The sequence below is a fragment of the Carassius gibelio genome, chromosome B3 (genome assembly GCF_023724105.1).
Source record: "Carassius gibelio isolate Cgi1373 ecotype wild population from Czech Republic chromosome B3, carGib1.2-hapl.c, whole genome shotgun sequence".
Classification (NCBI taxonomy): Eukaryota; Metazoa; Chordata; class Actinopteri; order Cypriniformes; family Cyprinidae; genus Carassius; species Carassius gibelio.
In genome coordinates, this window is record NC_068398.1 from 19,975,373 (window position 1) to 19,990,224 (window position 14,852).

The following is a 14,852-nucleotide window of genomic DNA, read 5'->3' on the forward strand; positions in this document are numbered from 1 at the left end:
CACCAGTCACTGTATGGAAAAGAGCAGCTGGAGCCTTCTGCTGAACATCTCCTTTGTGTTCCAGACATCACATGAGGGTGAGTTAATGATGACGGAACGTTCATTTTTGGGAGGTCCATCTCTTTAATGTGACAAGCACCATCAGGTCAACAGACACTGTCACGGCACAAACAAATCACAAGGAGTTTCGTGCGGTACACACATGATAGCGAAGGAACTGAAACAGAAAGACAGAAATAGGAAGACATAACGAGGCCATGGATGTATCCTTGTAGAAAAAAAAAACAAGGAAGGGAGACACGGAGGGCACGAGAAAGAGAGACAGAGGAGGCGGAGGAGAAGGAGGGTGCCAGCTTTATTTATTTCCGGTTGACAAAACCCTCCGCTCTCTTCCTCTCTCTTCCTCCCCCCCATACCTATGTCTCCCTCTTTGTCACTCGTTCAGAGGATGCACGGCAAAGACAATGAAACGGAAAACAGACAGAGGATTTAAACAGAAACACAATGGAAGAAGATGAAAAGCATCTTTCTCCATGTGGGCTACTTTTTGAAATAGTTACAAAAGTGAAGCAAATGAGAAGGGATCCTAATAAAACGTTGTTAGTATTTAGTGTCAGAGTGTTGCAAACATGTGACGTTGAGTGCGTGTTTATTATGTGTGTTGGTGTGTGAGCGTACGCTCCTTCAGGGCACATTTTTTTCAGCGTCTTGTTAGTTCATCTCTGTCACCCTCTCTCTCTGCTGGGGGGGAGGGGGAAGAGAGGTCACCATAGCAACAATGCCGGGACAAATTAACATCAAGCGCTCAAAAAAAAAATGTGTGTACATGTATGAGAGTGCATGTATATGTGGTAAAGGAGCAAGTTTTGTACTCCAGACCCTGCGTGTGACGCCAAAATCCGGCAGAGGCATTGATGTTAATGCATCAATTACAAATAATTCAGTAGCCCACAGTCTCTCCATCACTCTGTGTCATCCGTTTGGTTCCTGAGCACTTGTCTTCTTCCTTATTTTGTCGTCTCTGCCCTCCCATTTCCTTTGCCATCTCTCTCTGTGTGTGTTGTTGTGTGCCCCCAGGCTACAGAGTGCCACGTCCTCCCTCTCCCCTCCTCTCTCTCTGGCCCTGTCACCTTCAATTGCTCCATGGTACTAGACACACAGCCACAGGCAAAGAGAGAGAAGAGAGGGGACACACACATACACACACACAGAGGGAGAAAAAGGGGTGAGGACCGAGGGACGAAGCGCTGTGTTTGTCTGGAGAGAGACAAAGAGTTAAAGAAAGAGGGCAGGTGTGAAAAGTTGTGCGAAAAGATGTGAGGGAGGACGAGGGATTGAGAAACAACGAAATCGGGAGGTGACAAAGTGGAAGGAGGTATAAGAAGACACAAGTCGCCTTGGCTCTAGCATCCATAGGTGCAAGTATTTTGTTGTCTCATAAACAGACTAACATGGAATTGCAAAGCCTGAAATTCTGCAGAAAGCTTCTTACATTCTTAGAAAAAAGGGTTAATTGGGGTTCTATATAGAACCTTTTAGGGGTTACAAATATGTAGCGCCTGATAGACCCTTTTAAGGTTCTATAGAACCTTTTCTTCTAAGAGTGTAGATTGATAAAACTGCAGATTAATTGTAGATTAAATGTTTTTTGCAATAATTTTATTTTAAAAAAAGGAAAAAAAAGATACAAGCAAGAATTTTGTGAAGCAGTCAATTTAAAATAATAAATTTAACAATTTAAAATAAAGGTTTATTACTTATTCCTTTGATAAAAAGATACATTTTCAGCCGCCATGACTACAGTCAGTGTCACATGGTCCTTTGCGCAACTTTATATTTTTACAGTTCTTTATTATGTATGTATTATTATGTTCTTTTAATGATCCATTAATGGACATAATGTTCAAAATATAAGCATTTATAAAAAAAAAAAATGTATATATATATATATATATATATATATATATATATATATATATATACACACACACACACACACACACACACACATACATTTATTTAAGGACACTTTTGATAAAGTTATTGGATTCTGTGTTAGAGAAACACAGGTTCAGACTCGATTCCCAGGGAATATGATTGTAATGCACTTTAGAGGAACCCAGGTATGATCTAAATTTAAACGAGATTTCAACTTAATAACATAAACTGCAGTATATAAAACATGCCATAAAACATGAATAGAACTTAAAACATTTTGATTTGTGTTCACACTGCTGCCCTATATTTTAGCCAGTTATATTTAGTTGCAATATTTTATTGCATTTTTCAACATTCTTCCTGGTATACCAGTCAAACTGACCACAAACAAAATAAAAAAGGAAGTATTAAATCTTTAAAAGGGATTGCTTGCTTTTTTCTTTTTAATAACATAAAAACTACACTTACATGCTAATATTCATTATTCAGTATATTGTTTAATCTGACAATGCTTAAGGATTTGATCTGTTGGCATTTAATGTAAAAAACGAAAACTTTCTGAATAGGTATTGATATTATTATTATTACAATTAGGCGAACAAGTATTAAGACAAGCAATCCTCAAAACTTTTTTCCCAGTTTGGCAAAACGCGCCTGCCTCTCTGAATGCGCGCTCGCGTGTCAACGTGGCGTTTCGCAGCCAGTAGAATTTAGAATTCTCCTAGGCCCCGCCCACTCTCGTCTTACAATTGGCTCTTTGTCCTGTCAGTAAAATCTTTTTGAGGACACGTAACATGGCTGCCCCACCCCCTTTTACGTGCACTTTAAAGAAGAACAGTGCCAACGCGTACTCCTCAACTCAGGATAAACGGGTGAACTCACGCAGAAATCACTGCAGGCTTGGTAAGTCATTTATACAGTTTCACATTATTATTATTAATTTTGTAAAACTTAAATAGCACTGTTTTTTTATTTTTAATGCCAACTATTTTTGTACAGCTCGTTCAAAGTCATTAGAAGATGTAAATCACTGCATAAAACTATTTTTTTTTTTTAATTTTGTCCTTGTTTTTTATTATTATGCTTTAACATAAAATAATTGATGCTTATTCAGAAAGTTGAAAACAGATGTCTATGCTGTATCATTTAATTTAAAATTGAATAAGACCATTGATGATAAATGTTCATTTTTCATTGCTAAGCACAATGACTTTGCGTGTTAGTGTGCATAATCCTTTTTTTTTTTTTATCTAGAGCAGAAATAATTTATCAAATCTTTTTTCTGTCTCTTTACACACACTCCTTAGGGAGAAAATGCAGCTGCTCTTTTTAGGGACACTTGCCCTGTTTGTTGGGGTCACAGTTGCTGTGCCTGCACAGGAGAAGCGTGTACATCATAAGCCCGACCTCAGTGACCATGTTCATGATGATGCCCACGGATACCAGTATGACCACGAGGCCTTCCTGGGCAAAGAGGAAGCCAAGACCTTTGACCAGCTGAGCCCTGAGGAGAGCAAAGAGAGACTAGGGTAAAATAAATATGCAAGAACGGTACACTACATAGGAGAGTAATAATATTATTAGAATTAACAATATTATAATTTTTTTCTTGTATATTGCCTTTGCAGAAAGATTGTGGATAGGATTGACACTGATAAGGACGGCTTCATCAGTCATGCTGAGCTGCACCACTGGATCAAGCACAGGCAGAGGAGGTACATCGAGGAGAACGTGGACAAGCACTGGAAAGAGTACGACCAGAACAAGGACGGGAAGATTGGCTGGATCGAGTACAAGAACACCACCTATGGATATTATATGGGTAATTAAAATGAGCCTTTGAGTTTGGGCGGGGCTACTAATTATGTGGCTTTTAATGAGAAAAAAGCTGTTTATGTAGGGTTATGCATTAATTGTTCACAACAGTGCAACATCTTCGCAAAATGAATCGATTTTATTTTGGATAAATTTGTTTTTCATTTAAATAAATAAAAAATGTTAAGTGTTTAGAACTTAGACTCCAATGACCAATACTGAGGGTTAGTGTACTGTTACTGTATTTCAGATGTAGAGTTTGATGATGTGGATGATAAGGAGAGTTACAAAGCCATGCTCACTAGAGATGAAAGACGGTTCAAGTCCGCAGACCGGGACGGGGACGGTGTTGCTACCAGAGAAGAGTTCACTGCCTTCCTCCATCCAGAGGAGTATGACCACATGAGGGACATTGTGATACAGGTACATAGAGTAAAGCAGAAGGCATTTATACTAACATGTTTCACAGAAACCGCTTTAAAAACATGGAGGAAAAAACATATAGATCAAGGACCAAAATTATTTTCACTATTTTCACTTTTCACTATGTGAGAGGTTTGTCTTGTGTGATCGGATAATAATAATGGATTTGGGGAAGAGGGTTTCTACGTGATTCTACAGAATGTATGCTTATGTAAAAAAATACTAATAAAAATGGCCAAGTGACAGAAGAATTACTATGAATATTAAAGCTTATTCCTTTTGCTACATATTGCTAGCGTTTAACGTTTCAGACAAATTGAGAAGCACTGAAACAGATCACTGCGAACTCTGATCCTTCATTGTTACAGGAAACCATTGAAGACATTGACAAGAATGGTGATGGCAGGATTGATCTGCAGGAATACATTGGTAAGTGTCTACACCGTTCACCTGGGAAAGAAGAAGAAAGCCTTCATGAAAACTGATATTTAGTGGCCAGATGAATTGAAACTGTGCTCGTGTTCCCAGGGGACATGTTCACCCCTGAAAATGGAGAGAATGAACCAGATTGGGTCACAACAGAAAAGAAACACTTTTCAGAGTTCAGAGACATGAACCAGGTATGCAGTGGGAGGGAAATCTGTCACCATCACCTGGGAGTGTTTCCTGGCTATTCTTTCATGATTTGTTTTTCTTTTGTTAGGATGGTTTCCTTGATGCCAGTGAAGTCTCTCACTGGATCCTCCCTGGAGAGGTGGACCATGCTGATAATGAGGCCCGGCATCTCATTCATGAAACTGATAAAGACAATGTAAGTGGCTTTCACAGGGTCTTCAACGTGGGTGCTGTCATTGATTCTCAATAATGTATAAACACCAATAATAATAATCAAAGATCAATTTAGAATTAATCTTTACTTCTGTCTTTCTTTTAATTCACTGCCAATGAATTGCAATGGACTTCCAACTGCTTCGTGTAATTGACTTACCAGGATGACAAAATCACAAAGAAGGAGATTCTGGCAAACTGGAACATGTTTGTCGGGAGCCAAGCGACTAATTACGGAGAGGACCTCACCAAAAGACACGATGAACTTTAATGCTGGCATATTTGGGTACAGGGGAGGGCAATGTATTTGGGGGCGTAGGTGAGAAGATAGTAAACAGAATATGAAAATTGAACAGACACTCCAGCTCATTGCTAATTGTGAGGAAATAGACTGATGTCTTCCACTTGAGAGATGTTCAGGAATTCAGCACTGAATACAGTCGCATCAGTATTCACAATAACAGCCGTTTTCACCGTTACAAGGTGAATTTCACAGCTTCAATTGTAGTGGTCTGTGATTTGACATTCAACATATCACTAACATGAAAAGCGGTATAGCTGAGGAGAGATGAAGCCAGAGGGAGGGAAAGAGGGGCGGGGACTCAGTAGATGGGAGGAGACAAAAGTGATTGACACTGTATCTGTGGAACATTTTTCTCTCTGTGAATTCTTAATAAAGCCATGTTGGTTTTTTTAATTGTGGACTCGAGTTTAGTTTCATTGTCCTCAAAGACATTATATTGCATTCTGATGAGAGGTCTAATAACTCATCACAGAAGCTCTCTTAAAACTATTCAAACAAGACAAATGAGAAAGTGTGTAAAATGAATGATTTATTAAAAACAAAAAAACATTTACTGCGTATTGTGTACACATGACATTAAAGTATCTTTGGAGTCAAAGGGGGAAAAAAAATAACTTCAACATCCACTCCAATTACCCCACCACCAAACAACTGACAACCAAAGGACTACAAATTAATGACAATATTTACAGGGTGAAAGCGGGGTCCAATCCTCTTGTTTATGCTTGCATAACGGGTCTGGCCTCTTTAGCTTTGAGGGTCACTCCTGAGCCTGCAAAGCCAGTCCCACCCTGTCGACAAGCAAAGAAACACATTATACACTGACTTTGTGCATCTCTAGCACACTGAGACACTCTTTACAGCATGATGTCTCTCATACACACCCTCTGAAGGGGTATGATGTCCTTCTCTTTCAGTTTGTCTCCAGTCACTGGATCAATCATGTCTTTCTGTATGAGCTTCTCCACACACTCCATAGTGACCACGGCTCCACTTGAGGGAAAGACAGGAAACAAAAAGAGAGAGAAACTGAGAGTGGAGGCACGGCCTAAATGAAATGAAAAAGTCTAAAGGCTTATCAATTCTTGCTGAATAAAGAGTAAAAGTCAAACTCACGAGGGTCTAAGAACTGCACAGGGCACAGAGTTCCCAAGCGTGTCTTTGGTTACTGCACACACGTATCTGTCCTGAGGAACAGTTGATTAACACCTTGAAGATACAGCTTGAAAAGACGTGTGGTAATGTAAAGGTTTGGGTCAGTTTTTTTTTCTTAAGATACAATACAGAAATACCGCAATACTGTTTGATATAATGTATGTATGTTCCCTGAATTGCATTTCGGCGGCTATTAATATGTTTAACCTGTTAAATGTCACCCAGTCCCGTATACGGGACGCCTACGTTGACTATACTATATTACAATCAAATCTAATCTAATCTTGAAAAACTATATATCGTTGGAAAGGTCTAAGACTCCCAAATATATATTTTACCAATATTTTTTGTTAAAAATTAAGTAGGAAAAGTAATAGATGAATTTATGACAAGAGTGCACCCTCAGAAATCTACATTACAAAAGGAGTTTTGACCTTTGTTTTAAAAATAAGACTTCCTCGTTGCCTTTTTCTCTTTCACATTTTAGAAATCATCAGAAGTTATATATCACTTTAAAACAAAATCTCAAAATTCATCCTTTAAAACCCATTTTAAAATCAGACATTGCATTACCATGTAAATGGTACATCAAAATCATGTTACAAAATGTTTTCAGTCATGAATTATAAAAATTTATGTTTGTATCATGCACATTCAAGTAGAGTTGGGGTACTCGATTCGTCAGATTGCCCTTCATTCAAGCCCTCGGTTTACCCGCACTCATAACATTAGCACAGAATCAGTTCAGAATCAATCACCAAAAGAATCAGTTCAGTTCAGACGCGCTGTGAGTCAGTCGGATTCACGCTGAATCACGCATGCGCAGTATCATCAGCTCGTCCGAAAGAAACGGTTTTCGGTTCAGTTTACTGATGATCCGAAAACCGATGCAACCAATTCTTGACTCGAAAACGAGAATCGCTCAAACCGGCACGTGCTGCAGTTCAGTATCATCAGCTGCTCTACTCGTGTTCATGTTCTGTTTACTACAAACTCAGTTTGTGAATCTGTCATCATTAACTATAAATACAGTACAGATATTTCATAAATCATACCTTATTCATATTAAACATGGAGTCTTTAGAGTCTTAATTATTGTCCAACTTCCATGATAACCCCTTTGGCCCATACATAATTTACAATATACAGATTAGAAACATGTATCTTAAAAAAAAAATTAAACTATATATATATATATTAGTTATTTTATCACACTTTCCAATGTTTAAAAAAATACTTGAAAAATTACACGCATGCGCAATATCATCAGTTCATCGGTTCTCAAATCGGACGCGTCCGAAAGAAACGGTTTTCGGTTCAGTGTACTGGTGATCCGTGAAATTCATAATGTCATCATTAAGGATCTCCTAACTGGCTGCACTTTACCTCTGTCAAATGTGGGGGAGAGGCATTAAATAATTAAAATGTAAGCTTTAACTGGAGGACAATATAGTGTGATACAATAATAAAACAGGTTCATTTGTATTTTTATGCACTTGTAATACAATAAAAACCTTTGAAACCTTTTTTGATAGGAAACTAGTTCTGTTGACATAAAATAAAAATGTTCAATGGCAATGACTAGATGTAACAGTGGTTTTTTTTATTACATTTTTATATTGCCATTGGTTTAATGGGTTGGAAGTTTAAAATATTAATAGAATGAAAAAATGTACAATACCAATTCATAATCTTTTTTAATTTAATTACTTTCTGGACTCGGGCGGACTCGACTCGGACTCGGCCTTTAAGAACTCGGACTTGAGTCCAACTCGGCCCCTTTTGGACTCGGACTCGGACTTGGACTCGATGTTTGTGGACTTGGTCTTGACTCGTACTCGACAAAGGTGGACTCGGACCCAACTCCACATTCAAGTCTATCTTCAAAAACGTGAGTGACAGTTAACAGGTTAAAAGAAAATGAAAAGAGGCAGTGCTATTTGATATCATATTTTGTCTTATTGTAAACCTACAGTGAGGAAAACTGCAGTAGCCAAGGCGAGCTGAATGACGTTATCGAGTACGCTGCTGTTTGCAGAATTACCAGAGATTTGCATACTTGGTATTGAGAAACACAGCATAGACTTACGTCACCAGACTATTTGCCTAATCTCTCTGTAGTTCAGACCGTGATGGACACCCAGACAGCTACAGGTCTGGGGGAAAAAAAGTTCCTGGAAAAAATTGTTCCAGGTAATTTCGGTGGAAAAGCGGCTATAAATGTTTCTTTTGCTCAAATGGAGTAATAAAAAAAGCTTATTTCTCAGGCTAGAACTGCCAGTACACATGTGCAGTCCCGACCGCAGGTCTCTGAACGCTGACTGTTTCTATAGCATCCTGGACTTCGAATGACAGCTACAGTAATGCACTGACTTTACTGATATCATTCAGAAGGCGGGGCTTCCTGTGATTGGGCAGCCATATTGAGCATTGCATTTCTCCCCTTTCATAACTATAAGAGTGACACGTCTTGGGTATTCTATAGTCTTTGATCATGTAAAGAAAAGACCATCTAAACTTTTCTGAAGGCAGTCAGTTTCCTCACAAATACATTTATAAACCTTCATCAGAAACTATCACAATTTATTTAACATCTTACAAGGTTTACCTTTCTTATTTCTGTTTTCTAATCTTACCAACACCAAATCTAAAAGGTATTGTATATAGTATTGAATGGAAAGAGAGATACAGCTCATAAATAAATGAATACACACATAAATGAAAAACTCATTAATTAAGGCTTCTCACTTGGCGTGTGAGGAGGGCCACTCTGTCCAGACTGGGGTCCAGTGGAGTGAAGCGCACTGAAATCAAATCACTCATCTTTATAGGACGTCCTGACATGGGGCACAACACGGTCTTTGACTGGAAAAGCAGGAGAGAAGGAAAAACAGTGAATGATAACAGATGATGTCAAAAGAGTTAATAAATCCTTTTGAAGTGTATTTCTTAAATTGAGTACCCGATACAGGGTGAGAGAGTTTTAAAGAAGACAATCATGACACAAGGAGCTACTGAACACAGTAGAGTGGAGAACTGACCGAACCAGGAGGAGAGATGGACAAACTAACCAATCAAGGGCATCATGACTTGGCATGCAAACTGATTTCAGGACAAGCACAATATCTTGTGTAATGCTCTTCCATGAATGAGACCTGCCTACTGAAGACCCAAAATTAGGGACACGCGGCTGGCAAAAAGGGAATACCTACAGGTTTTTTAAGCAAGGTGGGCTTGGCCTCTGGTGTGAGGCTGGGGATCCAAAAGCTGGGCAGAGCTGAAGAGGAACTGGACGCTCCTGTGTCAGAACTGGAGGAGCTGCTTGAGCCCTTCTGGCTTCCTTCGTCCTTAGATTTCTCTACAGAAACATGAGATATACACACACATAATCCATCAGGAATCTCATTGTGCTGTGCTTAAGTTTAAACCTCCTTGTCTAGTTGTCACACCTGAGGTAAAGGGGTTGATTGGCTTGGAGACGATGTTGTTCTCTCTCTGTTTGAAGTTCTCAGCTCTCTCTCGCTCCTCAGACTTGGACTCCAGCTGGCCTTCACTCTTTAGAGCCTTTTTCTGCTTCTCATATGCCTGAGTTTAAAAGTGTGTGTGTGTGTGTGTGTGTGTTAGACAAACAGTGAAGGGCAATCACATTCAGAGCAAAACACATTTGTAAGAGGTGCTTAAACCTTCATTTTCTTGGCGATATCTGTTTTCTGGTGAAGAATGTATTGCAGGATGGCTTCTTTTTCATACAAGTATCCATCTTCACTGCAGTAAACAAATATAAACAAACACACATTAATCCCAGTCTCCAAGCAGCTGGCAGACAGATGGTCCAGTAACACTCAGTACAACCACCTCAGACCGGGTTAAATAACCTCATGCAGACCATGTCAGCATTAAAACATCTCTATAAGGGCACATGAGTCTCGTACGTGACGACGGGGTCCCTGCAGGGCTGTAGGGAGAGACAGCAGCAGTCGAAGTCTTTGATCGCATCCTTCCCCAAACGCACACTTTGTGTCCCATAACCAGAAGAGGCTGGAAACATGACGTGAGATGCACAGTTTGATGTTATAATTACATTTCAATCATTTCATGATGACACACGTGAATACACAAGACCAGAAGGGCTACGTTACCGGTGTCTTTCTTCTTCTCGTGATAAGTGTAAACGGCTCCTGCTGTGCAGTTTTTCCCGTGTCGAGTCATGCTTGTCCTTTACAGAACAAAATGAATTGTTTTTACGGTATTTTTGGTGAACAGATTTTGCACAAAGTTTCACATAACTACACGTTGCTGGATAATTGCTTGGTGGACTAGCGAGACAAACCATAACAGATGTCACACATTACAACAATAAGCCGGTAGCTACACATAGATCAAACGCAATTTGTTATATAATAGATTAATAGCAAGTTTGAGCGTGCGGGAATAAGCACAGGAGTTGATGTTTACCTCTTATGTTGCTGAACCGGAAAGGACCTTTTTTTTTGCTCCACTTCCTGGTTCGTCTTAAATTTCAGAATAAAAGCTCGCGCCTTCTGTCAGTTGGTCATTGGATTTTTACGGAGGAGGTGAGAGAAAAACACCGACTACTCGACATCCTGGAATCTGACGGCAATTAAATCACCGACTAGACTATCCCCTTTAAATGTTGAAAATCACTTACATCCCCCTGAGAAACAATTACCGTCCGATTGGCTGGCTGCAAAAGGGGGTCAGTCCCATAGATCCCCATGTTAAAATGCCCAACTTTACAGCAGAAAAAAACGTCTACAGCCTGGTGCAAACAGGTGACAGGTGGATTTGCCGCTGCTGTCACCGCTGTCGCGCTAGGTGGGCGTGGCTTCAGCAAGTAGCTCCCGCCTTTTTGTCCATTTTTGATTGTCCGGGAGAGTCCCGCGGTGACGCGCTGCCAGCCAGACCCTTTTGCACACTTTAGGCTTCAAAAACACACTTCAGGGAGTCTTTGGGTGACGTCACGGACACTACGTCCATTTTTTTTATACATTCTATGTTCCAAACCCGTAAAAGCTTCTTTCAAATCAAAGCTAAATACACACAGAAACAGTGCATCCTTGTGGCGCTGCTGACAATGAAGAGCATAGGCTGTTGGCAAAGGATTGTTGAATAAAGTCATTATTTTTGTTTTATTTGCTTACAAAAAGTATTCACATCTCTTCATAACGTTACGGTTGAACCGCTGATGGCAGATGGACTATTCTGGCGATGCTTTTCATACTTTCCTGGACCTTCACACTGTTATTTATTTGGCAGTCTATGGGACAGTCACAAGCATCCCGGTTTTCATCCAGAATATCTTAAATTGTGTTCCAAGATGAACAAATCTTTTATGGGTTTGGAACGACATGTGGGAAAGTGATTAATGACAAAATCTTCATTTATGGGTGGAGTATCCCTTTAAAAATGATTTCTATGGACTAATTAGCATATACAAATTAAGTCATATTTAGCATATACATATGAACATATTTAGTCTCTTTTTTATTTATCCTCCCATGCTTTGTGTCGTTTACCTGTTCAAGTCTTTTATCAAATGGATGCTTAATAATTAAGTTATTCCTCAAAGGCCACTTTACTACCCAGCTTTGCTTACTGTCTAAGCTGTAGGATAGAGAATGGCAATGAGCTGCATGGTCACATTTGTGAGAAAACAGTTATTGAGTATTATTGACCAATCATGATACATGCAGAGAGCAATATATTAAGTAGTATGACTATTTAATGTGCTAGTTAGGTTCTTATTGGCACACTTTTACTATTGGACATCAAATATCAAAAGGCTGGCTCCTGCTAGTTCAGAACTTTCCCCTTTGTTTTCTGCTGAAGAAAGAAAATCATATGACATTGAAACAATATGATGGTGAGAAAGTCATGACACAGTTTTTTTTTTTTTTTAGATAAACATCCCTTTAAGCCCATCTTTCATATCATAAATCATGTTTGGAAATCATGTTTCGTCAGCAGTAAAACTGACAGCAAAATGAAAAACATTACAACCAATAAGGACAATTAAACTATGATATAATGTATGTTTTTGAAAGTATTTTTAAGTACTACTACTTAAACACATAAATAAAACGTTCCCTCATTTTATTCCATAAGTATTCCATCAAAACAACACAATTAGCTTTTGCAATAACATTTCATATCATAACTGATGTTAATAACAAGACTATTTAAAAGGTATATGTTGTTCAGTTAAATACATTTAATTTAATTCCACGTATATATGTATTTATTGACCAAACTGTAGCGTGTGATGTGGTAGCACAAAAGAGAAAAATAACTTAACGACAATAAACAAATCGCTACAATGTAAATCCTGAAATCTGTGAAACACAACGCCCAACTGCACGTTCCTCTTTTGGCCACGTGCTGGTGACGAATGGGTTTAGTTGTCGTCATCATCGTCATCGTCGCCATCGAAGACGTCTGCGACAGTCCTGAAAAGGAGAGAAGAGGGGATATATCATTATTTGACTAGTAACAACCATTAATATTGCAGGTTTATTTGCATGATAGTATTATCTTACTTATAGATGGATCCAGAAACAGAGTCAACAAAGCCACCTTTTAGAAAAAAAGTGTCAAATTAGTTATTAGTTAAATAATCAGATTATTATTAATCAGAAGTTGACCACAATCTAAACAAATAAATAGCATGTATGAAATTGTTGAAGTGTGTTTCTTACCTGGCTTGCAGACGGTCTCACAGACAGGACACATGTAGCACTTTCCACAGTCCTGAAGAGACAATAGATCGTTTTTTAAGTAATTGTTTGTGTAAATATGTGCATGTGGATTTGTAGGGGAAAAAGGAACACCCTATACTTTAGCCATTTAGACAACCACGTAATTTGCATTTAAACACTTACTGTTACTGGTCTGGACCCCCACATGCTGTGACTAATGCAAGTCTTTATGTCATTAATGCACACTTATCTGTCTGTCTGCACAAACACAGCTGAAGGGCCTCTAGCTTCACTCAACAGCTACAGTAAGTGCAATATATTAACACACTCCAGTTTTTTCTCTGAAAATCAAATGGAAGTTGTAAAGCAAACTATAATTTCTTTTAAAGAATAAATGCATTATTATTGAGCACTTAAAAAATAGTTTAGCAGATATTTTTTCATTTGGTGGCACTTTTTCATGATAAGAGAATAAAAGCCAAAAAAAAAACTCTATTAAGTGAAAAAAGGGACCAGATACAACAATATAATTAAATAAAAATAATAAATAAATAAATAATAAATCACATTAATCACTCAATAGGCACTAGTTTGTTTAGGGCCAGGTGTTGGGTTGTAGTTATATAAAACTCTCATTTATCATACATTTATTTATATTTCAACAATGCAACTTTTATGTATGGGGTGGGGGTGGGGGTCATAAGATAACAGGATTGAATGCAATGGTAATTGAAATGAGTTAATTACAAATAGTTTTTAAATCAATTAATTGACTATCAATTCAAAAGACTGTCAAAATAACGATACTGTAAGGCAAATATAGTTTTTAATTTTACTTGATTGTAAGCCTAGAAAATAAAGTACTGAACTTCTGAATTGTAATCACTTAATGATTACAGATTACATGACAAAATTTGTAGTCAGTACTATAATATCTTAGATTACACAGATTTTGTGCTGAGTTGTTTAGTAAACTATACTTTAGTTATTTAGGAAATGTGTGTTTGTGGTGGGTTTCTCACATCACAGAAGTCACAGTGTTCAGAGTCGTCTCCTTTTTTGCATGGGCACTTATCACAGCTATCACAATGCTGAGGGGAGAGAGAAATGAGAAATTACTGGATCATGGCCAAATTCAAATCAAGACTGGTTGAAGGCATAATTAGACTACAACTAGTGCCCTTTATTAGACTAATAGAGCTCTAAAGGCCTACCTCACAGTGGGCACACAGTGAACAAATGGATCCCTCATGATAATCATCATCATCGTCATCATCTGAAAGATATATTGTCAGCTGTGTTTTTAAAAAATGAATATTATTGATGTGTATGTTAAAAGTGTGGTGGCAATTGTGATGAGGAACAGAATGAATTAGTCTTACTCACGTGAACACCACTTTTTTTTCTTTCTCACTTTCACACATGCACGCACACAGCTCAGCTCAGCTCAGCTCAGCTCACATTTGTGAGTAACTATATATATATATATATATATATATATATATATATATATATATATATATATATATATATATATATATATATATATATACATATATGCATGAAAATGTATACACTTATTGTATATTATTCAAAAAATAAATAATACATAAAATAAATAAAGGTTTATAAATAGTTTATATTAATATCATCACAATATGACAATATTCTTT

At 38.0% G+C, this 14,852-nt stretch overlaps 3 protein-coding genes across 4 annotated transcripts in view; 1 reads left to right on the top strand and 2 right to left on the bottom strand.

Moving 5' to 3' along the window:
* Positions 1–2,734: 2,734 nt before the first annotated feature.
* Positions 2,735–5,701, top strand: LOC127953813 (calumenin-like). Its single transcript, XM_052553135.1, has 8 exons — positions 2,735–2,841; positions 3,246–3,467; positions 3,567–3,760; positions 4,004–4,176; positions 4,545–4,605; positions 4,705–4,796; positions 4,880–4,987; positions 5,168–5,701. Exons 2-8 carry the CDS (start codon positions 3,253–3,255, stop codon positions 5,273–5,275), a joined length of 951 nt encoding a protein of 316 aa, XP_052409095.1. The 5' UTR covers positions 2,735–2,841; positions 3,246–3,252; the 3' UTR covers positions 5,276–5,701.
* Positions 5,702–5,824: 123 nt separating this feature from the next.
* Positions 5,825–11,275, bottom strand: LOC127953815 (nitric oxide synthase-interacting protein). Of its 2 annotated transcripts, XM_052553138.1 has the most exons (10): positions 10,919–11,275; positions 10,603–10,679; positions 10,396–10,501; positions 10,147–10,228; positions 9,913–10,048; positions 9,676–9,821; positions 9,212–9,328; positions 6,425–6,495; positions 6,193–6,301; positions 5,825–6,099 (listed from the first exon to the last, which is right to left on the bottom strand). In XM_052553138.1, the coding sequence occupies exons 2-10, from the start codon at positions 10,670–10,672 to the stop codon at positions 6,028–6,030; spliced, it is 909 nt and encodes a 302-aa protein (XP_052409098.1). In that variant the 5' UTR covers positions 10,673–10,679; positions 10,919–11,275; the 3' UTR covers positions 5,825–6,027. The 2 variants fall into 2 exon arrangements, with proteins under 2 accessions (XP_052409098.1, XP_052409097.1); XM_052553137.1 differs by lacking the exon at positions 10,919–11,275 and having other exon boundaries at positions 10,603–10,904.
* A 1,285-nt stretch (positions 11,276–12,560) lies between these two features.
* The window catches only part of LOC127953816 (germ cell nuclear acidic protein), a 5,034-nt gene continuing 2,742 nt past the window's right edge, over positions 12,561–14,852 (bottom strand). Inside the window, exons 2-6 of the mRNA XM_052553139.1 lie at positions 14,394–14,455; positions 14,202–14,270; positions 13,180–13,231; positions 13,021–13,057; positions 12,561–12,930 (exon numbers count right to left, since the gene is read on the bottom strand). Coding sequence (XP_052409099.1) covers positions 12,879–12,930; positions 13,021–13,057; positions 13,180–13,231; positions 14,202–14,270; positions 14,394–14,455 — 272 coding nt within the window. The 3' untranslated portion in view covers positions 12,561–12,878. The remainder of the gene's footprint in view (positions 12,931–13,020; positions 13,058–13,179; positions 13,232–14,201; positions 14,271–14,393; positions 14,456–14,852) is intronic.

Bases quoted from the DNA above. Each gene is read 5' to 3' on its own strand.
- LOC127953815 (XM_052553138.1), bottom strand. From the start codon at position 10,672: ATGACTCGACACGGGAAAAACTGCACAGCAGGAGCCGTTTACACTTAT. The intron at 10,229-10,395 runs GTACGAGACTCA...TGTTTACTGCAG, and splicing joins TGCAGGGACCCCGTCGTCAC to TGAAGATGGATACTTGTATG. The intron at 10,049-10,146 runs GTTTAAGCACCT...TTTTAAACTCAG, and splicing joins ATATCGCCAAGAAAATGAAG to GCATATGAGAAGCAGAAAAA.
- LOC127953813 (XM_052553135.1), top strand. From the start codon at position 3,253: ATGCAGCTGCTCTTTTTAGGGACACTTGCCCTGTTTGTTGGGGTCACA. The intron at 4,606-4,704 runs GTAAGTGTCTAC...TCGTGTTCCCAG, and splicing joins TGATCTGCAGGAATACATTG to GGGACATGTTCACCCCTGAA. The intron at 4,797-4,879 runs GTATGCAGTGGG...TTCTTTTGTTAG, and splicing joins AGTTCAGAGACATGAACCAG to GATGGTTTCCTTGATGCCAG.